Raw genomic sequence first — 24,112 nt, forward strand, 5'->3', positions numbered from 1 at the left:
TGGAGGTCAAAGGAGCCAAACGTTTGAGCGAAGCCTACCAAGCTTGGATCTGAGCTTTCCCAGAGCTCAGGAGGTCTCTAGCATGGTTTGGCTCCAGGGTTTTGGTTTGGCCTAGTGGTGAAGTCTGGATCCACATGAGAATTTTCCTAGTGTTCGGGATGTTTGCATCAGGTGCATTTCTGACTGTGGTTCAGTTATAAAACTCTCCTGGAACGCAGACACTCGGTATGTGGGGTTTATGGGCTGTAGGAAGTGTAACTCAGATCAAACAAAGGAGCAGTGGGCTAAAATCAGTGAGCAGAGAAATGGATGCTAACAAGTGCCCAACCTAAAAGCCCCATTTCCGTCAAAGGCTTGTGCACACTATTGCCTTTTGAGAGATGAGACACTGGATCGTGCCTTATTGAAACTGCAGTCTCCTGTGCCTGTGATCAATGAAAGGGTCAGTGTCAGCCCTTGGTTTCTACCAGCATTGGAGGCACATACTGACCATATGAGCTTCATCTCCTGCCACTCTGTGTCCCGCCCAGTTCAGATTCCTTCCCTGGAGGAGGAGAAACCTTCAAGAGCATTATGGAGCCCTGCAGCTGTGGCCCCTAGCGACGCTCATGCTAGCGAGTGTGCTTGGGACCAGTACTAGGACAAGTTAAACACTCAGATCTTTCAGCCCTGGGGATCCATGGGGATTGTCTCCATCATGTGGGCGTGTGTTAACCCTGCCTGGCTCACACCCCTGCCCCAGCCAGTGGTGCATGCACCGTTCAGGTGGAGAGCAGGCCTGCTCCTGGACTCCTCCCCTGATCTTTGACTAGTGTCACAAGACTCAAAGAAGGGCCCAAATTCAAGCTTGCAGAGTCCAGTGATTTTCATGGGGCTGCCCCAGAGATGGGCGTGGTCCCAGGTGCCCATTCTCCTCCCCAGACACCGGAGGTGATGTGAGGTTTGTGGCAGTGGAGGAGGCTGTGATACACCTACACAGCTCATTCTCACAGCCTCTCCCTCCCCACTGTCAGGGAAGAAGAAGGAACCTAACCCCCCTTAGTGCCCCGGCCAGCTCCCTTTCCATGCTGCTCTCATTCACAGAGAACAGCTACTCAGCATGACTTAGCAGAAAGGTCCTCTGCCTGTCATTGGCTCACAGACAACACCCCATGAAGGGAACACGATCTGCCATGGCTGCAGCGTCAGCAGGGATGTGGAACAGCTCATAATGGACAGAGCTATGAATGGCCCAGAGGGAGAACAAAGAGAAACTTTTACCATGAGAGCCGGCCCACTTGGAGATTACATTCCGCTCTGCAACAAGAATAAGGAACTTGAGGTTCTGTCTGTGCTTCCTCTGCTGACTTGGAGGAGAGGCAAAATTCAAGGCAGACACCCAGTACTAACAGGAAATCTAAAGAAACTGCAGGGGGAGGGGAGGCGGGGTGGGTGTTACAGGGTTCAGCAGGCACCCACCACTGCTTGAAGTCACTGCCTATAGCAGGGCAGCAACTCTGAGCCTTTTGGGGCCACTGTAGCAGACAGTGCCCCGAGTCTGCCATTTGGACATGTGCTTGGTTTGCTCCAAGACAGGCGTTTAGAGCAGGCCAAGTTCTCTAACAAAACAACAACATCTAGCTCGGATACAACGCTTGTCATCTTTAGATCTCAAAGCACTTTACAAAGGAGGTCAGGATCATTATCCCCATTTCACAGCTGGGGAAACAGGCACGGAGCAGTGCTGTGATTTGTGCAAGGTCACCCCACAGGCCAGTAGCAGAGCTGGGAGTAGAACCAAGTCTTCTGTCCCGTGTTCTAGCCAGTAGGCCACACACTAGGCCTTCCCTAGGACGGAGTCTGCACCGCTGAGCCCAGAGCATGTGCACTGCACTGGGGCCCAGCACACAGACTCCCCATAAGAGTCAGGGAAGGGAAGCACCAATACTGGAATAGTGGTTCCCAACCAGCGGCGCATAGAGAGTGCAGTGCTTGAAGGGTTCAGTATTCCATGTGCAGCGCAATTCCTCCATCCGTCTGGCCATCACTGCATGTTTCATAGGCCTCCTTCCCCTAGACCGTAGTTTTAAATTAGAGACAACTTTTGAAAATTCAGCCCCAACCTCACCAGCGTTGCAGTTACTGCCTACCTCACTGACAGGCTTAACCTATTCAGCTTTTCCCACTCTGGTGACGTCTGGTGTTTTTCTTAATGCCCCAGCTCCTGGAGGCATGGGATTACAGGAGAAGCAGCTCAGCTTTTTTTTTATTAATTATTATTATTATTAAAAGAAGATGTAGATTTCTAGCCCTCACAATCCCAAAAGGTTCAAAGCCCAGAAGGCAGATAAAACCCCTGAAGGACTATTTTAAAATCTTGGGGGTCTTTGTTTTTTTAAAAGTCAATTTCATGGTGTCTGAGGCCATGACTCATGATTTTGGGGTGCTTTGGGCTGGCAAACTGCCTGTTCATACTGGCAACGCACTTCAGAAACCTCAGAAGGAAGTTGCTCTGTCAATGTATTTGTATTACTCAGGATATTCCCCACGAGCGGTCAACAATCTTCTATTCATTGAACTTTTTGAAACTTTTCACTTTTAGAGAGAGGTAAGGGATTGACTCTGTGTACACAAATTTGCAGAGGGACAATAGAGTTGAGGTCTGTTATTTCTCACCTCTATTTATTTATTTTAAAACATTTTTGCTGTTAACAAGCATGTTACCTCTGGAGACACAAATACACAGTTTGAGAACTGTAAGACTAAGCATCTCTGATGGTATCTTCTAGACTGAGCACTGAGACCCATTGGGTAGATAGAAAGATTAACCTAAATCTATACAGAAGCCTGTGGAACCCCATAAGATTGGGTCCCTAATCCATGAACTATTGGAACGTATGTGCAAAACTTTTCTTAAACATTACATGAATATATTGTCTCATACTATAGAATTAGAATTTATAATCCCTATTCCATGACGAGATATCTTTGCGCTATAATGTATATCTATCTAAAGATAGAATGCTTTTTTCCTCAAAAAGCATTTTATCAAAAAAAAACAACCCAATTTAAATTAAAAGCATTGATTTTCAGAGGAAGTGTCGGGAGCAGGGTGGATAATGAGCCGCGACTTGTCCAGTAGAACAACTTCAGCAAGGAAGGGCAGAGAGAGAGAGAGAGAGAGAGAGAGAGAGAGTGTGTGTCTGTGTCATGCTTAGCCCAACATTTAATACTTCCCTTCACAGCCTACCCTTCCAAGGTCTCCTGGACTTGCAGTGCACCCCTCAACTGCCCTTTCATTCAGGGGTCCCTCCACACCCACATCCCCACAACAGTCATCCCCCAACCCACCCCCACAACCCCAAATCATCACAGCCCTAACTCAATGGAGCTCTGCCAGTCTTGAAGCAACACTACCAATCCCAAACATTCAAAAACCAGGAGTCAGCCCCTGAAAAATTCTGAGCTTTTTAAAAATAAATTTGGGAGGGACCTTCTGATTTTGGGCCTCTTGTGCTCATCTTTCCACGCCCTTCTCTGCAATTATGAGAGCTAGAAACACATTTATTTTGAATGGAAAGGGGAGACTCTCAGGGAGTCATCACATGACTCCAGGAGGTGGAGCTCTCAGAAAAATCAAATGTCATGGGGTTCTTGACTTGGCAATACCCGCAAGAGCCCTAAGTGTACGCCAAATCTCAGTTCCTACACACTGTGCTGTCACTTAGTCGGTTATGTAGCCAAAGATAACAGAGCTTAAAGCAGGTTACCTTATCTTGTAGCTCTTCCACACTAGAGTAACTAGAACAAGGGGGCTGGCCCCCTCCCAGAGATACTGACAGTCACACCTTCCTGCAGGCTCAAACTCGCCACCTTCTTAATTACTGGCGAAACTGGTTTCATGCTCACACCCTCAAAGCACAAGCTTCTTTTCCACTCAGCCAAGAGGAAAACGGCAGACAGCTGCCTTTCGAACAGTGGGAGGAATGCAGCACAGCTACCCCCTGGAGAACTAGTCTCACACGGTCTCTTCCCGCGGCCAGGCAAAACCTGCGCTAGGAAGTGCAGCTGCTCCGGAAGTCAGAACGGCCAGATCCTCCACTGGATCTCATCTGCAAGGGGAGAAGCTGGCTAGTGTGGTTTAACATGGACCACAACCACCCAGAACCTCCTTTGATGAAGCAGGACAGGTATCCAGAAAAGTGTTGGTACCATTCGGAACCTCTGCAGAGCTGCTTAGGCCTTCAGCTGTTAAATGGGGTTCCCATGATCATCATCCCCAGTGTCTATTCATGCACGCTGCCCATTCTGCCCACTCTTTTGTGCCCCGGCTGGATGGCAGATCAGTGCAACCCACACGGTCTTCCCACTTGCCCCTGTTGCCGGACCACGCCATCCCGGATGTGTACCCTGTAGAGCTGCCGGTCTCTACTGCATTTGGCCCATTGCATCTATTATTTTATTAGAAAGTCATGGGGACGCATTCCTTGGACAGCACAATGGGACCAGCCCACAGACTCCTCCCCAGTGTAACTCCACTCACGTTACTCTGGGGATGAATTGGGCACAGGCAGCGTTAAAAATACCCTAGCAACCTGCCAGGTTTAAGCCTGTAATCCTACAGCCTTGCAAACCATGCTTCTTTCTCCCATGGCTGCTGTTTGCAGACATTGCCGCTGACTTCACAAACACACACTGGTTTGCCTGACAGGGCCAGAAAAAGGCTTATTTTCATCTTCCTCTGGGAAGTCCATGGAAAGTGCCCCAGGAACTTCTGCCTTGAGCTGTGGCAACACTGCTGCAGCAAGTCCCCCACCTAGCCGTGCTGACGAGGAAGCTTCCTAACCCTATAAAGAGACAAGTGGGTGAGGTGACAGCTTTTACTGGACCAACTTCTGTTGAGGAGAGACAAGCTTTTGAGCTTACACAGAGCTCGTCTTCTGGTGCAATCAAAGAGATTGCCTCTCCCACCTTGTCCCTCTGCCATCCTGGGGCCAACACAGCTACAACTGCACTGCATAGCCCTGCAAATCACATTGCTGGAGAACTCTGCTCCAACTGCAAGAGGCTGCAACAGACACAGAGGCGGCTTGTTTTCCTTCAATCCCCCCTCCATCCACGTCCAGCATGGTGCAGCTACAAAGCGTGCTGAGGAGCAGAAGGCCACCTGGCTTGTAGGATTGCTTCATCCACTATGGCTTTACAGTCACGGGAACACATACTCGTAGTTACCCAGTGCCTTTCACCCAACGTACTCCAAGCACATCAGGATTCCTATTTACACATGGGGCACCAAAGTGATGTCTCTTATCCACGGTCACCTAGCGAGGTAGTGGAAGAGCCAGGAATTGATCCCCAACTCTCCGGCTGCCCAGTGCCACGCCTCATCCACTAGGCTCTGCTGCCTCTCGGGGAAGGCACTGATTCCCACTCCCAGATGTCCACGGTCCGAGGATCCAAACACTTGGGTCACGAGACCCAGCAGCACGGTCACTGCACCCAACACAGCGGTTTGCACTGTCATGCAAAGAGCCTTGGCTTTCAATAGATTGGGTCAGGGCCAGCTCTAACTGGTCCCTGGTAAGTAGCTCCCACTGCAAGGAAGAGAACAGCAGAGTCCGTCCTACAGACGCTGATTAGCTTAGTGGCCAACAAGGAGAGAAGCTAATGGAGTTTCACTGCTCCATGCACAGACTGACTGTGCTTCACATCCCACCCTATACTGGCAACAATGCAACTCTGCACAGCTAAAGTCACCTTCCCAGCCAAAGTCACTCTCCAACCCTCCCCATGAGCCAATGATTTCGTCTTGTACATTTTAAGAGCTGTGAGTCATCAGTTCCCAGACACTCAGCTGTCGCGATTCCTTCTGAGCTGCCGGAGCGACATTAAAATGCCAAGCCAGAGGATGAGAGCACTGCGGCCTGACCGAGCTGGCAAGAGGAGCAGGCTTTTTGAGGCTTGCAGGACAGGTGCGTTTTGCCAGTTCCTTGCTGGATTGTCAGCATTTCCAGCCAGCCTCTGGCACCATCAGGAAGGGAATGACACTTGCTACATCAAACTCTACTATGGAGTAAAGATTGAGGTCTTAACTCTGAAGAGAACAAAGCATGTGGGCTAGATTCTGGTTTCAGTTACACCAGTGTAAATCCGGAGAGACACAACCTGGAGTCAATGCAGTTACTCTGGATTTACACTGGTGTAACGGAGCAGAACTTAGCCCCATGCCCAGCAAGTCTCCAGCAGGTAGCAGAAACCCCCTTACTGAGCCGAGAGCTTCTCTCGGATTTGGGGGATGCACCCAACGTTTCTCAGTATCAATCCCATGCTATTAGGATGGGACTCTCGACAGCCAGGGGGGCTCACCCCAGCCCGTGGCTCTTTCTCTCCCAGCACCGGGCACACTAAGGGCTGGTGTTAGCATCTGGGCAGATCAGACACTCTGCTTTCTTTCAATGAAAGCAGCAAGAGAAGCAGCAAATGGGGCAATTACTGATCTGGTTCCTTTCAGCCTTCTGTGACCCCCTTAAAGACAACACCAATACCCCTAGCCACAGTGCATGTTCTTGCACCCACGTTTCACTATATTTCACCCCGCTGCAGCCAAGAGACAAAAGCACGATAAAGCAGAATACAGGAAAGTATTACAGGCAGCAGGAAAACCTCCATTTAACAGGGATTTGAGACTAGAAGCGACGGATGGAATCCAGAGGGCCACGTGAAACAGCAGGAAGCGAACGGCTCAGCTAATTGCAGGCCTGCTCTGTAGGGGCCGAACAGGCGGGGGGGGGGGAGAAAGAGGAGGAGGGACGAGAGCGCTCAGTGGGTGAAAAGCTGCTTCTCCCCTCAGGCAGCAGGTTGAAGAGCTTCATCCGCCCCCATCAATTCAGCCCCATTGCTTCCTTCAACCCCACCCACGTAGGAAAACTGCCTGCAAAATACTGCACCTGAAACCACCACTGAACACAAGCCAGTCTCTGCACACACAGAGCCATCCAGTCCCAACCCCAGCCTGGGGATCCCGTGCTGGGAGAGCCCCCTGCCCCCTCCCCCCCCCCCACACACAGAGTCCCTGCACAGGCTGGTGATCCAGTGATGGGAGAGCTCTCCCACCCCCATCCCATGCTGTGGCCAGGTTCTCGGTTGCTGCTTGGATTGGCAATCCAGTAACACTGGTGCCTGCTGTGTGGGACACAGGGAGCCAAAGGCCTGTGGATTGTTCTGCCCCTGGCCCTGCATCTCTGGATGGTCACAGCTCTTCCCCGTGCAGCAGCACTCTCTGAATCCCTGTGCAATGGCTGAAGTGAAGAGGGGTCTGGGCAAGTCCCGTCCCCTCGGTGTGTCTCCGTGTGCCCACCCACAGACGAGGGCAACACCTCCCTCCCCAGAATCACTATCCACCAGGCACTCTGGAAATGGAGAGCGTTACGCACGTGCCGAGTCTACCCCGACCTCCAGGAATGGGCCTAGCCCAGCAGCTCAGCCGTGTCTCGGTGACCAGGGCTCCTACACACTGAAGCGATACAAATGACAACCACTCCCAAGGCCGCCAGCCCCAGTTGAGCTCCGGAGGCCTGACAGGTGAAGGGCACAGCTGTGTGTACTGGGACCAGGCTACCGCCCAGCATCCCTGGACTACCACCCACCCCCCTCAGGGTCAGAGCTCAGCAGCTGGGCCTGGGCCAGGGCCAGGGGGCCCTTGGAGCCCTGCATCCCTCTCTGCTGCCATCATCCCACCCAACACTGGCGCCTCACTTCACTACCCAACCCCCCTCCACTGTTTACAGAGGCCTGAGGAGAACCACCAGGGGACGGATGAGCTGAAATATCAAGGCCGGGCTGCTGGCTCCCAGCTCCTCCTCCAGCTCCGTCCTGCTGAGCAGCAGCTGCTGACTTGGCACTTCCAGGAGCTGATCTGAAAAACAAACCGAGCCCCAGAGGGAAACCAGCACCGAGGTCAAAGCAACCAAACCCACAGAGGCAGAGCCCCTATGGATACTGTACTGCTACAGCTCACGCTCAGAGCTTCCTAGGGCCCCTTTTGAGCCCTACCCGCCAAACTGTGCCAGCATCGACTGGGATCCAGGAGGGCTGCCAAGCACATCTGCCCTGCCCCTGTGGGCTGGGATTGTTTTTCTGACAAACCACGCTGCGAATCACTCCACCGAGCATGGAGCCTGGACACGGGCCACTGCCCCGCAATGGCAGCAGGCAACTCTGGCTGACAGGAGCCGGCTGCGGCAGTCTAGTGCGCTGTATGTGTGTGCCCCCGTGCCAGCCCGCACAAAGCCGTGAACCACTATTTAGGCATCCCTGCCCCTTTAAGATGAAGCATAGAGGTTAATAACAGGGAACTTCGCTCTCTCTCTCACTCATGCAAAGCCACTCCTCACCTCCATGGCCACAAAGGTCCGCCCCCGATGAGAGGAACTGCTGCACATGGGTTGGGCTGGACACCAGGAGGTGGCTGGGAGTGGGGCACCGTCAGGTTAGGGCTTCCAGGCCTAACACCCGAAGGGTGGAGCCTTATTTGGGGTACACAGGGCTCCTTCATCCATGACCACCAGAGGGAGTTTGAGAGTTTAACAGGATTCCCAGACGCACTAGCCATTTCGATGGCTAGCGAGATCATCCACCATTACATTGGACAGGATAAAGAACAAGGCATATAAACCCATGTACTCCCTGTCAAAATCCACCCGCTAACTCACAGGGGGGTGGGAGGAGAGGGGTGGACGGGTTAGGAAGAAATTACTACTACGAGCAGGTTACTCCAGAATTGTCCTTTACTGGGATTCTAAACACCTTCCTCTGGAACATCTGGTACCGACGGCTGCCTGCGGGAGAAAGGACGTCAGCCCCACTGGGCCAGGGGTGTGATCAAATATGGCAAATCCCAAGTGCCTTGGTGCAGTTCTGTAGCCACTCCCCACACAGGGAGGAGGAGGAGGTGGCCGTCTAAGTACTCAGGCTGGGGACTGGCCTGAGGATTTTCCCAGGGGCACAACTGAGCCACACTACAGAGAAAAAGGCGTCCACACCCACATCTGGAGAATGCACAGGAAGGTGGTGGGTGGAGGGGAAGTGTCAGACCTTCTTCACTGCAGGTGGAAATAGGGAGGGGAGCATAGAGAATGGGGGAGCTGAAGCGGGTTATGCATACCCATGCCCAGCAGCTCTGAATGCTGTGCCCTACCCTGTGTATACTACAGGGGTAAGCAGAAAGGTGACTCTTACTGCTGTGGCCAAGTACTGGATTGACAGCCCTGCAGTCCGGGTTGCTACCTACCATCCAGAACAGATACCGCATGGGCAGCTGCAATGCAAACTTCCCCCAGAGAGCCATCCTCAAACCTCCCCCTTATCTATGGAGCACAGACAACACACCCAGTGCTGGCTAGCACGTGGCGTGCCAAAGAGATGATCAGGGCTAACTCAGGACATGGCAGGTGGAAGTCTGCTAAAAACACCCGTCCACTAGGAACTGGACCAAGGCCACCAGCTTATTTCACAGAGAGTCCACTATACAGCCACCATGTGGTAATGAATGAGTCACTACTGCCCTTGGCTGGATTCAAACTGTTGAGCAAAATGCAAAAGGCTCCATGTTCCATTAACAGTCACCCACCGGGATAAGCCATTCTGGTACCCAACGTTAGTTGCAGGTGGTTTTATTCTCGTCTAGCTACAGCACATGGGATCTGAAACTCCTACAGAGCAGCAGGTGTCCAAGTGCCACGTTGCTCTTAGTGGGCCATCAGAGCCAGATTGCTGCTTCACAATCAACCCCACGCTGCTATGGAAGTGCAAAGCAGTAAGCAATCATTGTGCTCACTTTTAGAATACGGAAGGAGGAGACCATTCAGCCGTGTGGTTGTTCCAGGGATGCAAACTTCTCCCTTGTGGTTTCAGTCATCTCTGGAACGGCTTGGTGAAATGAGAGTCTCACATATAAACTTACTGCTGATCTGACACTCTTATTATGGATGGTCGTATGTCCCAAGTACACATGGAAGCCTTTTATAGGCATACACCCGCATGGGCAATATATGTGGGGGATGATGCCAGGGAGGCCTTTTGCTTCTTACCCACTGGATCTATTTCTGGGGTCTGTTAGCACAGCCCCTTTGCGCTGTCTGAACCAGCTGAGGCTCCCCTCCCCAAGGCCTGTCTGGTCAGGGAGGTTTGCTTAGCAGTGTTTGGTTTTTACTGGCTGATTTAGCACTGAATCCTGGATCCTAGCAGGTGGGGAGAGCAGATCTGCAGCCTTAGAAGTGGCTCTTGAGTTCCAGGGAACGGTTCCCCCTGAATGACCAGCAGCGCGACAGAGAACGATGGGAAGAGGGGACATGCATCTGGGAGGCAGTAATCATGCTGTGGTACAGACACCATTTTCTCTCATGCTCCTGTCCTTAGAGTCCAATGTATTCATTGGGAAGGCTAAAAATAAGGTAACGATTTATAATGCTCTTTACAGTGCCCTCCCCACCATGGCCTCATCCCCTTCAGCATGCGGCGCTTTATTCATGCAGGACAATTAATTCTATGTGCATGAAGCGCCCCAATGCCTACTACAGCCTGTAGGCTAAGCACCGGCTTATTTCCAGACCTCCCCCTCCCTTGGGCTGCCAATGGCCAGTGAGGTTGCAGAGGGCTCTGTAACCTGTTTACCAGGACTTTAACCCCTAGAGCCAGTTCTTGCAACACTGCAGAACAGCAGCATTCAACTCTTCTCTAATTACTTGGGAGTTGAAAGAGCTAGCAAGAGGGAGGGAGGGTGAGCAGCTTGGACTCTGCACCAAGGCTCTCAATCATTAGCTGGATACCCCGGAGCCAAAGGAGAGAAAGATCATGCCCTTCAGTGAAGGTCACAGCTCACCCACTCTGGCAAGCACCAGTCAGAAGCAGGGACAGTGGTCGCCCTTTGTCTCTGGCAATTGAAGGGATTCCCGCTCCCCCAGTTGGCCAAGCAATGACATCTCCCAGTTCAAGGCCATGGGTAGGAGGGGAGCAGGCACCAGCAGAAGGATTACTTGCAGTACGTCTCCAGTTAGCATGCGAACTCCTCGACTGAAAGGGTCAGTGAACAAGCCCCCATGGAACTAGAGCTTGCTGGGAAAAGTAGGGTCCTCCCTCTCCCCAGGAAAATTTAGAATTGTTGTTGACAAACCCAAAAGTGGGTTTAATTTCTCTATGGGCCGAAATATCGAGACAACCGTTCTATGACAAGTCTTCAGACAAAGCTCTGACCTTTCTAGCGCATTGGCAGGTCAGTGGAGTTTTTGCCAGGGTTAGAGCTTTAATCCAGCTGTGACTCACGTAACACACATGACAGTGCATGCACACAGTAGGTTTCCCATTTGTTTTTAATTAGTGATTTTAATGTGCCCAACACTGTGGCCTCTGGGCACATGAAGCAAATTAAGAATGAGCAACTTGTTAAACTGCCTGCTTGAGACTTCACCACCACTAGCCCCCCCCCCCCCCCCCCCCCCCAGGCCTATCCCAGTCCATGAGAACCTCCCTAATGATGCTCCACAGAGAAAACATTTGTTTGACCCAGGCTGGGGCAAGACAAGCTGGGGTCCTACCCACAGAAGTGCGTGACATGCAGTGACATCTTCTATTCATGGGATTCCCAAGTCAGGGGCCCTCACAGCAGACACTGAACCTAGCACTTAACGCAACATTGCCTTGTGGGCCGACAGACAAACCAAACCATCCGTACAGTTGGCGTCATGCTTCTTTCTTACGTCTAGCTATGGAGAGGTTGAGCACTCATGAATGAAATACACCGCTAGCAGTGTGACACTAGTATGAGCGTTTTGAGTTCTAGACGTGGTTTGCAATCACATCAGCTAATCACAGGGCTCTGTGTGGAACAGACAACTATGCCCCTTGGGAAAGTGCAGATAGGACGACTCTCTGCTGTTACCACAATCCTCTGGGCCATCTCGTTCCACACATATTCTCTCCTCCTTGGGGATCAGCAAGTTCCCCTCAGAAAGTCCATTCAGGCAAGGTGATTTGCAGGACAGGTCAGAGATCAGCTGAAAAACCAAGGTAGCAACTCTAGACTTCAGGCTGTAAGGCTTAAAGCAGAGGTGGGCAAACTACAGCCCACGGGCCACATCCAGCCCACGGGACCACCCTGCCCAGCCCTTGAGCTCCCGGGCAGGGAGGCTAGCCCCTGGCCCCTCCCCTGCTGTCACCTCTCACCCGCAGCCATGCCACTGCGCGGGCAGCGCTCTGGGCGGAGTGGTGCGCTCCTGCCGAGCAGAGCGGCAGCATGTCTAGCTCCGGCCAGGCAGTGCGGCTGCCAGACATGCTGCTCTGAGTGGCATGGTAAGGGGGCCGGGGGGGGATTGGATAAGGGGCAGAGAGTGGTTGGATGGGCAGAGGTTCGGGAAGGGGCGGTCAGGGGACGGGGAATTGGGGGCGGGGGTTGGATAGGCTTGGGATCCCAGGGAGCCTGTCAGGGGACTAGGAACAGGGAGGTTAGATAGGGGACAGGGAATGGGGGGGATTGGATAGGCTTGGGGTTCCAGGGGGCCTGTCAGGGGACTAGGAACAGGGTGATTAGGGGCGGGGGGTCCCAGGAGGGGGCAGTTAGGGGACAAGGAGAAGGGGGGGGATGGATGGGCTGGAGGTTTTGAGGGGGGATAGTCAGGGAGTGGGGGCCAGGCTGTTTGGGGAGGCACAGCCTTCCCTACCCAGCCCTCCATACAGTTTTGCAACCCCAATGTGGCCTTCAGGCCAAAAAGTTTGCCCACCCCTGGTTTAGAGTGTAAACTGTCTAATTTTGACACACACACACACACACACACACACACACTCTGGCTTTTCACACAAGAGAATTTTTTTTTTTTTTTTAAAGCTTTGAGATCAAACTAGGAAACTAACATTGGGCCATTCCCTGAAAATGAATGAGGGGGGGCCTTAAAGACAGGAAGGATTGTATCCATGTAGCGATGGCATCCATTCCCTTAAAAACAGATCGCCAAGCGAATAAGATGTAGCTAGTGCTTGGGGGAGGGAAATAACTTACTACCGTACCACAGCCTCCCTCAGCAAAGCGTCCATCCTGTTCGCTGTGTCATGATTAGGTGGAACATTTTGTATTTAATAGCAAGCAAGGATGGCGCTGCGTGTTACATTTCATCACTTTCACCGGTGGTAAACAGCACTACGAACACAGCCACACACACAAAACCATATAGTTGGGACAGCAACATCCTCATACTCTGTAGGTGGGGAATACACAGAACTGCAAATATTTGACTTCACTATTCTGCACACTATGTTGTCAGACTGGTAAATAGCCCTGTGTAAACAGAGCTGTTGATAACACTACGGAACGGGATGGAGTAATTTGTCCCTAACTTCACTGGAATCAATCTGTTGCCTCAGCTCTCCACCATTTCCCAACTTCCTCCTGTACAAACTTTAACGAAAAAATAATCAGCTGAGAATGTACGTCATTTTATAGAATTCACTGGCAAGAAAAGGGATAAACACTAAACTGAACAGCCACGTAAAATCTAAAGCCCTCAAAGGCCTGATTTGCTGAAGCTTTTGTTGTTTATAAAAAGAACAGAAAGGAGAGGACTTCCATTCTCCGCAGCTCCTCAGGCTCCGTCTACAGTGGCACTTTCCTCGTTAAAACTTTTGTTGCTCTGGACTGTAAATCCTCCCCCCCCCCGAAAGCCAAAGTTTTGACAAAAGCGTCAGTGTGGACAGTGCTTCGCCGGCGGAACACACACTCTGGGCGACGAAGCTACTGCCCCTCGTTGGAAATGGTTTTATTATGTTGCCAGGAGCGCTCTCACCCAGCGATAAAGAGCGGCCACACAGCGCACCTTACAACGGCGCGGTTGCAGCAGCACAGCCATGCCATTGTAAGGTGCACAGTGTAGACATAGCCTCAGTAAGAGGAAGAACAGCACAGACTTAGTAAGACAGGGATGACCTTGTTCAAAGGACACTTCCTGGGCCAGTTGTTACAGTCTCTTCGTTCCATCTGCCTTCAGTGCAGATTTCTCCTTCACAGCCCATCTAGCCCAGTGCCTCTCTGCGGGTTTCCACGGTAAAGTCGTATTCCAGTGACTACGACATCACTCCGTCACCTTGGAAGCGTTTGTGATGCTGCCAGTGCTCCAATGACATCAACACGGATCAACGAGTGGAGAGGCAGGGCATGAAGGAATCGAATGGTTACCTTACTTTAACCTGTCAAGAAAATTTCTAAGCAGCATGGAAAGTAGTTTAGGTTCAAGCCTGGAGGATCTGAGTGGTTCCCTCCGTGTGTTCTTTAAGCCAGAGCAGCAGGAGAGAGAGTGAGCCGAGGGCCCCATTTATTTTATACGAGTGAGTGAGCTGCAGTGCTGGTGCAAGCTGCCAGGTGGACAGCTGTGCGGCTCTTTACAGAGCATGGGCCTCAGCAGGGCAAGCTTCCTCCCCACCGCCCTGCCAATGTGCCTCAACACTGACCTGGTGGGCACCATCTTTAAAGGCCAGAGGGCAGTTCAGTCTCCATGGCCCACTCTGTCCTGGACTGACCACCAGGAAAGGCATTGTATTAACATGGCCAGTTTTGTGATGCTCACACACGCGCACTGGGAGCCAGACTGAACCACCATGAATTTACTAAGTGCATAGGAAGAGGTTAATACTGTTCGTAAGAATGACCCAGAAACTGGATTTAATAAAAGCACTGAAAGGGTTGAGTAAGACTTTGCAGGAGATATTCTTTGTTCACCCAGCAGCCAATGAAAGGTACCGAATCCCAGCATCTGTAAGCAAACAGCTAATGATATACCTTGAATTTATACAGTGGCATTTGGCCATGAACTGATCTACTAACTATCCAGGCATCCGTTCACTCATCACCACAATGCAATTTACCAGGCAAGACTGATTTAGCTGGCGTTTCCTGCAAAGCACAGCTCGGAGAGTCAGTGCAGAAAGAGAATACAATATTACCTAGAGCCTCGGCTAATTCTCTCATGCAGAGCCAGCAGCTCTGATGCGTCCCTCATTTTAAACGGGTTTTCCAGTTGTTTCCAACAAGCAACTCTCTCCTAGCTCCTTGCTTTTATGTCCTGGACAGAGAGCAACTGTGGAAGCTAAAGATCAAGGGAGTCCAACGGCTGGGTTTTGGGCTTTGCTAATAGCTGGCGCGCAGTGGTAGAAGAGAGGCTCCCAAATGAACTCCAGCTGACAGGATGAGCCCAAGCTGCACTGCACTGTAAATCCAGGGTCACTATTCTCCAGGCAGAGGTGAGAATTATACCATTTACATTCACAATGCCAAGCCTTTCTGGGGGGGAGGGGGGAAGAGAGAGAGAGAGGCTTGTAACATCACTCAACTGTCAGCTAGAGGTACTGATTAACTCAAGGAAGAGCGATGGCTTGTTCCAGATGCTTACATAAACACAGAGAGAAGTGCCCTACGGAATACAAATCCAAGCATCCATAGGGAGTATAAACTACATCACAATAACGACCTTTAAAGGGTTGGTTCCAAGCCCCACCCAGCCTCCCCTTCTTCACAACACACAGACACACCTGAATCAATATGGAACTGAAGCACCAGGAAGTTAGGTTGGGTGCAGCTAAGCAGCCAGTTGCAGCTTCCCATCCTGGGAATTTTCTGCCTGCGCAATCCACAGCATAGTTTGGAGCAACCTCAAGGCTGCTCCAAGCTACACTAGCTAGTTATGGCCTTTAAGGCCCAGCCCATCAGCCAGGGATCATCAAAACTCAGTAGCCAAGCCCCTTTCTCCTGGCCACATCCATAAACAATGGAAAGGGGTCTGAAAGTGGAGGCTGCTACACCAGTTGGGGACTCCCGCATGCTAAGGGGGAGAATCTGGCCTGATTAGATTTGCTCATAAAATACTGTTCCTTCCCCTGCCCTCCGCAGTCCCTCAGCGCCTCGCCCACCTCCTTCCCCACAACTCAACACTGAGCTTCTCAGGAAATGCAATTTAAAGCCACCCCAGAACTGCACAGCTGAGGAGTAGCCCGTGCCTCTCCCTAGCCATGATTTGGTGCTAGTGACTCTCTCTCGTGGGGTGGGCCGGGCCATTTTAAGCAGGGTGTTGCCAGTTATTGTTGTATAGTGTTGAACAGCACGAATGAGCCCAGAAACGACTGATGGCGCAGGTCATACAAAGCCTGGCTTGGACTCTGGCAGCTGGAATGGCTGGGACTCCGTTTCCCCACCTGTAACCTGGGGATAAGGCTCCCTTTCCTTGCACACATGTTGTGCGGATCCTGGGCAGGACATTCACAGTGCCCTACAGACATGCAGAGAACTACCTCAACCTCCACTGAGCGCCACAGGGTCTCACGCCATCCCCCAGCACACAGAGAGGAGTCCCATATGCTAGCCGAGCGCTGGGAAACCTACTCTAGAAACGCCGCTAGCCGTATGTTTTACTGCTCTAAGGTGGGACGTGCCTCCGTGCCCAGCAGAGACAGGGCTTTCTGAAGGGAATGATTTGGGAATCTTAGTGACGGGCAGGACGCTTAATTACCTTTTTATACTAAAAGACAACAAAGCGGTGTGAGAGCTCAGCAGCCCACGACTCCCTGTGCATTACTGTTCATCCCAGGCAAAGGGAATGTGCTTCACCAATGAGAGGCCCTGAGCTGGAGCCCCTTCCTCCTCCCACAGCAGAGGTGTTCCCAGTATTGTTCAGAGAGGGCCTGTCCATACACATCACTAGAGAGGAGATTTCAATCTCCCAGCGGAGTTTAGCACTGGTGAGAAGTACCAGACTGAGAGTCTCAAACACAAAAGAGGATAATGGTAACCTAAGGCAGCATCCAGGAGAACATCCTCAGCAACGCGCCTCCCTCCAGACCTGGGATGATCACTTCTAGGGCTCATGCTCCCTGGCACATCCAGTCTTTGCCCTCTCTGCTGAGATGGCCCGCAAGGGAGCCAGTTAGTACCCAAAGATCAAAGGCAACTGGTAACATCTGCAAGTGGGTAGGCAAAACCAACCCAAAAGGTGCCCTCAAAGGCGGTTTGAGAACAGCAAGTAAAATATCACATTGCACCGGACCCGGTATAGGGCAGGAAAGCCTCCCCGAGGAGCCTCCACTGCCGGGAGTGAAGCTGACAAAGGCACCTGTCGGCTCTAGAACCAGACAAAGGCCAGAACTATTCCGCACAAAAGAACCACCCCATGCGGCCAGACGTCCCATCAACTGGGGCCGGCTTCAGCGTCAGCTAGAAGCAACGGGCAAGCGATATGGGACATGGAGCCTGAACGAGTAGATTGTTTCCTTAAAAAGGAGTATCATTTTAGCTGACCGTCATATCAGGTGCCTGGATGTTTGTTTGTTCTCGTGTTCGTTCGTTCCTTTTTTTTTCTCTCTCTCTCTCCTCTCTCCTCTCTCCCTCTTCCCCCTTCCCCCCCCCGGGACCCCAGCCATCTGTGCATCAGCAGCCATGCTCCCCTTCATTTCCAGCCCAATTTCTTCAGTTAAACCTCAAGCCAGTGACGTGTGAAAAGCGATTCCAGAGGGTGAAAACAACAACCGAGGGATGCTACTGAGTGAATCCAGCAGGAGAAAGAGGTTAGTTCTAAAGGGTGAACCCTCTGCTTAGGAACAAATACCCCCACAATCCACAGCGAGGGGGGGAAGGAATTGGGACAAAGGATGAGAGAGAAGTGGGAGCTGGCTAAAAATCACACCATTTAAATTAAAAAAAAAAAAAAAAAGATATTGCTTGAGAGCATGTTGGGAATCTCTTTGCAATTCACAGCAGGCGCTGAGATACTGTGGCGATAGGGCCCTTGGATACTACGTTCCTTGGGAGTGAAGCACTCTGTGAGGAGGAGCCGATGGGGAGTGACTGTTATACAGCACAGTGGCACTGAACTCCCAGCCAGAGAAGCCAGTCCGGGATCTCGTTCTCATCAGTACTGGTCTGTTGGCAGATCGGTGTTGTAATTCTTCACTGTGCGAGGACTATAAGGAGCGAGCGGATAGGGAGAGCTACACTTTCTTCAGGCAGTACTGGAAGCCCCAATCCTTGGGACATGAACAAAGCCCTAGTGAATAGGGACTTGCCCTGCATTGGCAGAGAGGCCTGGGCTATCCAGCTTGTGCGCTGGTATAACGATGTTGGTCAAAGGGGGGTTGTACGGTTTGAACTATACCTTCCGAATGATAACAAGGTCTAAGTAGGTCTCTTCCCATCTTTAACACCCCCAATTTAAAGGGGTTTGAGGGTCTGGAATGCAATGAGGTAGTTGATCGGTACCTGATCCGTTGACAAACCCTGTAAACATCAGCTAGCACCTTTAATCTAATAGGCATACATGGGTCTCCTTGTGTTCCCTGTCTAAAGGAACGGATGACTCCCCGCTGGCAGGAACAGAGCAGTTAGTACCAGGCACCATCCTGACGGATCAGCTTATTTAACGCAATTATGTCCAGGACGAGGCGGGCCAGCGCGGCCTGTACATTACAGGCCATTTTAATTTACTGCATGTGAGGAAGGGGCCAGCATTTCAACAGGGCCTTTCTTTCATCTCATTTGCTTCACGATCAGGAAACTGGGAGCTCCTCCAGACCAAGCAATATATAACTTAGGGCTATGTTACAGAGACCTACCCCTGACCTAGGCTGGAAGCCAGTCAAGACAGGGACCACCCCCCCCATACCTGTAAAGTTCTATGCACACCTATGCCATGTAATTCCTGCTTTCCTGCGGACCCAGGAACCACTACACCTTGATAAACAATGGAAAGCCACCGATTCCCCAGTGATCAGTGAGCTCCCAAGGAGCCAGGGAATGGCAAAGGCCTTTGGCGGGGGCACATTCAACGTACCACGCAACCTTTCATAATCTTTGGACTGATTGTGGAAGACCCGCAGGCTTCCCCAGCCCAACTCATAACCCTACAACCGTTTCACCCAAGCCTGGAGCTTTGCAGTCTGGGCACAGCCGAAGAGCTGTGTGCACAGCCACTCCCAATGAAGCTGGATGTGGCTCTCCAGGGGCAGGAAATAACCGTGTATGGCACAGTTACTTTTCACAAGAACAAGCTGGTGGGATCCACTTCCCTCTCCCCCAAAGGTTGGATTAAGCTCCATTTTTAAAAGACAAGACAAACCAAACCATGATACGCACATAAGAACTGGCAGAGCAGAGCAGACCAGAGACCTACTCCAGCAGTAGGGACCAGTGCCAGAAGCGTCAAAGGAAGATTCAATAAACCGAACAATGGACAGTTATGGAACAGCCTGCCAGTGAGACAGAAATGTCTTCCAATCCCCTGGCAAACAGTTGCTGGCGTATGCCCTGATACATATGGGTTTATGTCCCAGACAAAATGTGTAACTGTGGATATCATCACCAGTCCTTCTGCAGATAACCTGGGGTGAACAGTTTAGTCACAAGCTTTCGGACTATCCAGTTAATTTGAGGCCCCAGCTCCTTGTCACACCTCACAAAGAAGGCTCCCTTTGTACTGCAGGAGCTGCATACATTTCATGCAGCTCGAGTATTGATTTCGAGTCAACCTTGCAACTTCTCCTGTGGTTTTTCTTTTTGACAGGCCCATGCAAGCATCAGAGAGTGTGACGTTAACTAATGCATCTCAACTGACAGCAAAGCCAGAGGTCACAGATGGCAAACAGAACTTGACTGGCAGCAGGCAACGGCTCCAGCAGCCATGCAGGAAGAGCAATAGACAGGTAAGGCTCCCTCTGAGGTCTCTGTTAAGCTAAGCCAGCGCTTCGCTGTCAGACTCTGAGGTCTCTGTTAAGCTAAGCCAGCGCTTCGCTGTCAGACCCCAAGGAAAGGTGGACAGTCGGCTGGAAGAACAAAGAGGTGGACGTGATCATGGAGGAAGGGAATTAGCTGGGAAACACAAAAGCTCTAACGATGCAGATCACATCAAAATGGCTATATATATATATATATTTCATTAAAGAGGAAAGACTTCCATCTTCATTCTAGGAATTTCCCTGTGGTTGGGCAGAGGAAACGCGAGCTAATGTGCCACTGCAAGTGAGTTCTACGAGCCTTCCCTTGGCTGGGCTCCCACTTTTCAACAGATACAGCTGTAATGGGCCAAGTTTATCCCAGGAGTAGCTCCACTGAGGTCAGTGGAGTTAAACTAGAGAGACTTTGATCCAAAAACAAGCTGATCTGTGGAAGTAATTTCATCCCACAAGAGATGAGGGGCAGCTGCGGAGCTGTTGTGAGAACCCAAAAGCTGTTCCATCACACCAGGGAGCAATAAGGCAACAGAGTAGGAATGAGCTATGAGGAGAACAACAGTGTTAATCTGTTCCCCGACCCTCCTTTTCACCCTCAATGTGATACGCTCCGTGCACTCCTCATCAGAGGGTTTGGTCCCTTTTTTCCTGCAAATAAATTAATTTCTAATCACTGATACACTTTGCCAAGTTTGTTCTTGTAGATGAAAATTCTAGCAAACCTATCCAAAGCCAGTATGTGTTTGCCTGTATATTACCGGAACAGAGATCACTAACACTGTGATATCAAAGTCACAGTTCATAGTCAAGACCTTACAGCTAAAGTACTTGGAAACATAGGTCAGTATCGTCGACTTATAATGGTCCATGGGGAGTGGGCATCTGATTGCCCCAGTTAGGTGCAAAGTAAACTAAGAATCCCTGCCCAACACCCCTGCTGCTGCTGGACCACCAACGTGTCTATGCAACGGGTTTAAATGGAACATCCCCATGGATGGAATGTCTGGCTGTTGGTTACATCCAGCCATACAGAGCTAGCACACTTCCTGGATGTACCTGTTGCATCCTGGAATTCAAAATGAAAGAGAAATCAGAATGTCTCTCTTCGGCTCATTATCACCACACAGGTTTGAAGGGAACATGGCGTCAGTAAATTACATTGGGGAAGGAGGAGACTGAGATTGTTAACATGCCACCCCACCTACACACCTTTCGGGGGCGGAGGGGAAGAGGGGCACAGAGTAATGCGCTGATCATTCATTTGCCTGGGGCTGCGCAGCTACTCACTTGAAACTGAACATCCACCTCTCCAAGACACTGAGTGCCAAACTCAGCTCGGGTATAACCACGCATAATTCCCGTTCAAAGGGAGCTGCATAGCTTCCACCAAGAACTCCTTTCCCGTATTCTCTGTCACCAAGAGATCCCCCAGAGGCACAGAGGAATGAAAAACATGAGCGCTCCCATTTCCTCTAAAGGCAGCAACGCTGCGTAAGGCAGAGATGGATCAAGGAGGGGATGGAAAGAACCAGCTTGGGGGTTGAATCTAGGCAGCACTTTCAGGCTCTGAAGTCACATTTCTGTGGTCATTACTTCAGTGGGGAGAGCCCCACTCCTGTTCCATTTCAGAACATTTCAGTGTGTTTACACGTCCTTGCATCCGATTATCGGCAGATTGTGAATTTACATAATCAGTGGGGAAAACTTTGTACTTGGAACATAGGCACTGACTGCGTGGGTGCTCCGGGGCTCAAGCACCCATGGAAAAAAATAGTGGGTGCTCAGCACCCAGGAGCCAGAGCTTGAGTGTGGAATGTGATGAGGGAGTTTGTTTATAAACAGAGGCAGGCTGATTAAGATAACAAATTAAATTAAATTAAGGCTCGTTAGATGATCCTGAAAGCATTGCCAGGCACTCCAGTTAAAAGATAGGAAACAAATGATAGGAATAAATGGTCCATTTTCAAAATGAAGAGAGGTAAATAGTGATGTCCCCCAGGGGCTTGTACTGGACCAGTGCTGTTCAACCTATTCATAAATGATCTGCAAAAAGGGGTGAACAGTGAGGTGGCAACGTTTGCAGAGGATACAAAATTAGTCAATATTTTGCAGTCAGCTTTGGACTTAATGTTACAAAGGGATCTCACAAAACTGGGTGAGTAGGCAACAAAATAGCAGATGAAATTCAATGTTAAATGCAAAGTAATGCACATGGCAAAATATAATCCCAATTATATATACAAAATGATGGTGCCTAAATTAACTGCTTCCCCATCAAGAAAGAGATCTTGGAGTCATTTGCAGTACTGTTTCCAGAGTACTGCAAATTTATAAGAATCCTTCTCATGGTGCCTGTATCATCCTGAACTCATTCTCAAGCTTCAGAAGATTTAAAAGTGATCTCCTGTCACCAATGGGACAGACGCAACTGAATAACCAAACTGTCCTTAATGTCCATCAAAACAATACCAGGGAACTAGATGTAAATAAGATTGCTGACGGTTTCATCCAGAAAGCTACAGTTCGGCATAATGTCTTTCAACAGGGACGTTAGTGAAGACAGCTTGTAGGTGATTGCAATGATTTTAATGTAGTGTAATTCATGATGATGTAATTATGTAGTTCACAACAATTTAATCATTATTAAAATAGTAAAGATACCAATGACAGACCCATTCCATAACTAGAATATGAAAGAAGTGTATAAATAGGTTGAAAATAGCCTTCCCCCAAAACTGGCAGAGTGCCCCCTCCCTCCCCAAACACACACACCTCTTCAAAAGCATCCACCAGCAAAAACAAAAGTCAGCACCTATGACTTGGAAACTGAAAGGGCCTGCAGTGTATCAAATATACACATTCATGATTGCACAGACACCAGGAGTTGAGTGAAGAGCACTGCAGTGACTCTTTCTGCCCCCCAGGGGCAGTGCTAAACCTCAAGATAAATAGGCCATAGTTGACAGATCCCCCCAAAGGGGTAAACAGGGAGCTCTCTTGCCTGGTGAGGAAATCCCAAACTAAAGTCTGGCTCAGCGCAGATCCAAGCCATAATCTAGAACCAGGACAGAGTCTTGCAATTCAGCATAGGAAGGTCCCACAGCTGCCAAGATGACACAGTCAATCCCAGGGTGTGCTCACAGCTATGGGTGATGTTTGGCCCAGACCCGCCCCTCAGCTCTGTACCCAGATCTCCCCTCACCCCCGGGTAGAAAAGCGATCACCACTCACACTGCCCTGAGTCCCCGGGAAATTTGAAAGGACCGAGCAGGACATGCCAGGAAGGGGCCGGGCACTTCTCAAAGCAGGGCTGCAATTTGCAATTGCATCAGACAGTGACACAGCTGCCAAAACTCAGGCACCAGCCCTGCAAACAGCCCGCAAAATACCGAGCGGGGAGCACGGCCATGGAAACCCGACACTGCCCGGGAGGGAGGGATGCCCAGCGCCTTGCGAACAGCCGAGTGCCGCTATCAGACACGGAGCCGCCCGCACACACAGGGGGACAAAGTTCAGGGCACGCACTCTGCACAGACTCTTTCAAGCAGCCCAGGAGACCTGCCAGCAGCACGGAGACCTCGGGGTGCCGAGCCAGACAACTCGCGGGGCTGGGCGACTGTCCCCGCCAGGGCAGCAGCAAAGGGAATTCCGGGGGGCAGGGGAGGTTGTTGTCCCATCAGTTGCACCCAGGCGGCCGCTCCTGCCCCACGCGAGACGCGGCCCCCACCCCAGGGTGCAGCGAGCGCTTGGCCGGGGCGGAACCCGGGGCACGGCGGCTCCCGGGCAAGCTGCGGGCAGCCCCCGCCCAGCACTCACCTGCCAGGATCGCCTTGCCGGGGTGGGTGAGCTTCGCCCTGCCGGCCGGGGCCGCGGCAGCCAGGCGGCGGGGGCTGGGGAAGGGGCTGGTGAACGCGGGGCGGGCGGACATGACTGCGGCGGGAGAGGCCGGCGGACTGGCCCCGTTTAAGCGGTGCGGGGCTGGACTCGGGGCGGGTCCCCGGGCAGGGGGCGGGCAGCAGGGCACGTCGCCCCCCGCGGACGCCCGGGCTGGCTACGCGTTGGATCGGCTGTCGGCAGCCGGTCCCCGCCCGCAGCAGGGGTGGGGCCGGCGGCGTCACATCCTCGGGAACACGTGGGGCGGGCGGGCCCGGGCAGCCCGCGGGGGCGGGACTCAGGCTGCAGCTCCGCCGCCTGCTCCTCGCCCGCGGGGAGAAAGTGGGGGGCAGGGTCCTGGGGGGCTGGGAGCCAACGGGGGAGACAGGCGGCTGCTGTTCGGGGGGGCTCTGAAATCCTTCCCTCAGGGGCTCCGCTCTGCCCCGGTGCAGCCTCAGCTCCAGCAGCCCAGGGGCTCCCCTCACTCAACCAGCCCCAGGGCTCAAGCAGT

The 24,112-nt window shown here is 51.6% G+C and overlaps 1 protein-coding gene across 1 annotated transcript in view; it reads right to left on the reverse strand.

The window, feature by feature from the left end:
• Positions 1–23,818, reverse strand: part of SLC25A1 (solute carrier family 25 member 1) — a 41,517-nt gene extending 17,699 nt beyond the window's left edge. The window contains exon 1 of the mRNA XM_005281074.4: positions 23,545–23,818. Within this exon, the coding sequence (XP_005281131.1) occupies positions 23,545–23,656 (112 nt within the window). The 5' untranslated portion in view covers positions 23,657–23,818. The remainder of the gene's footprint in view (positions 1–23,544) is intronic.
• Positions 23,819–24,112: the final 294 nt, after the last annotated feature.

Source organism: Chrysemys picta, chromosome 15, assembly GCF_011386835.1.
Source record: "Chrysemys picta bellii isolate R12L10 chromosome 15, ASM1138683v2, whole genome shotgun sequence".
NCBI classification, from domain to species: Eukaryota; Metazoa; Chordata; order Testudines; family Emydidae; genus Chrysemys; species Chrysemys picta.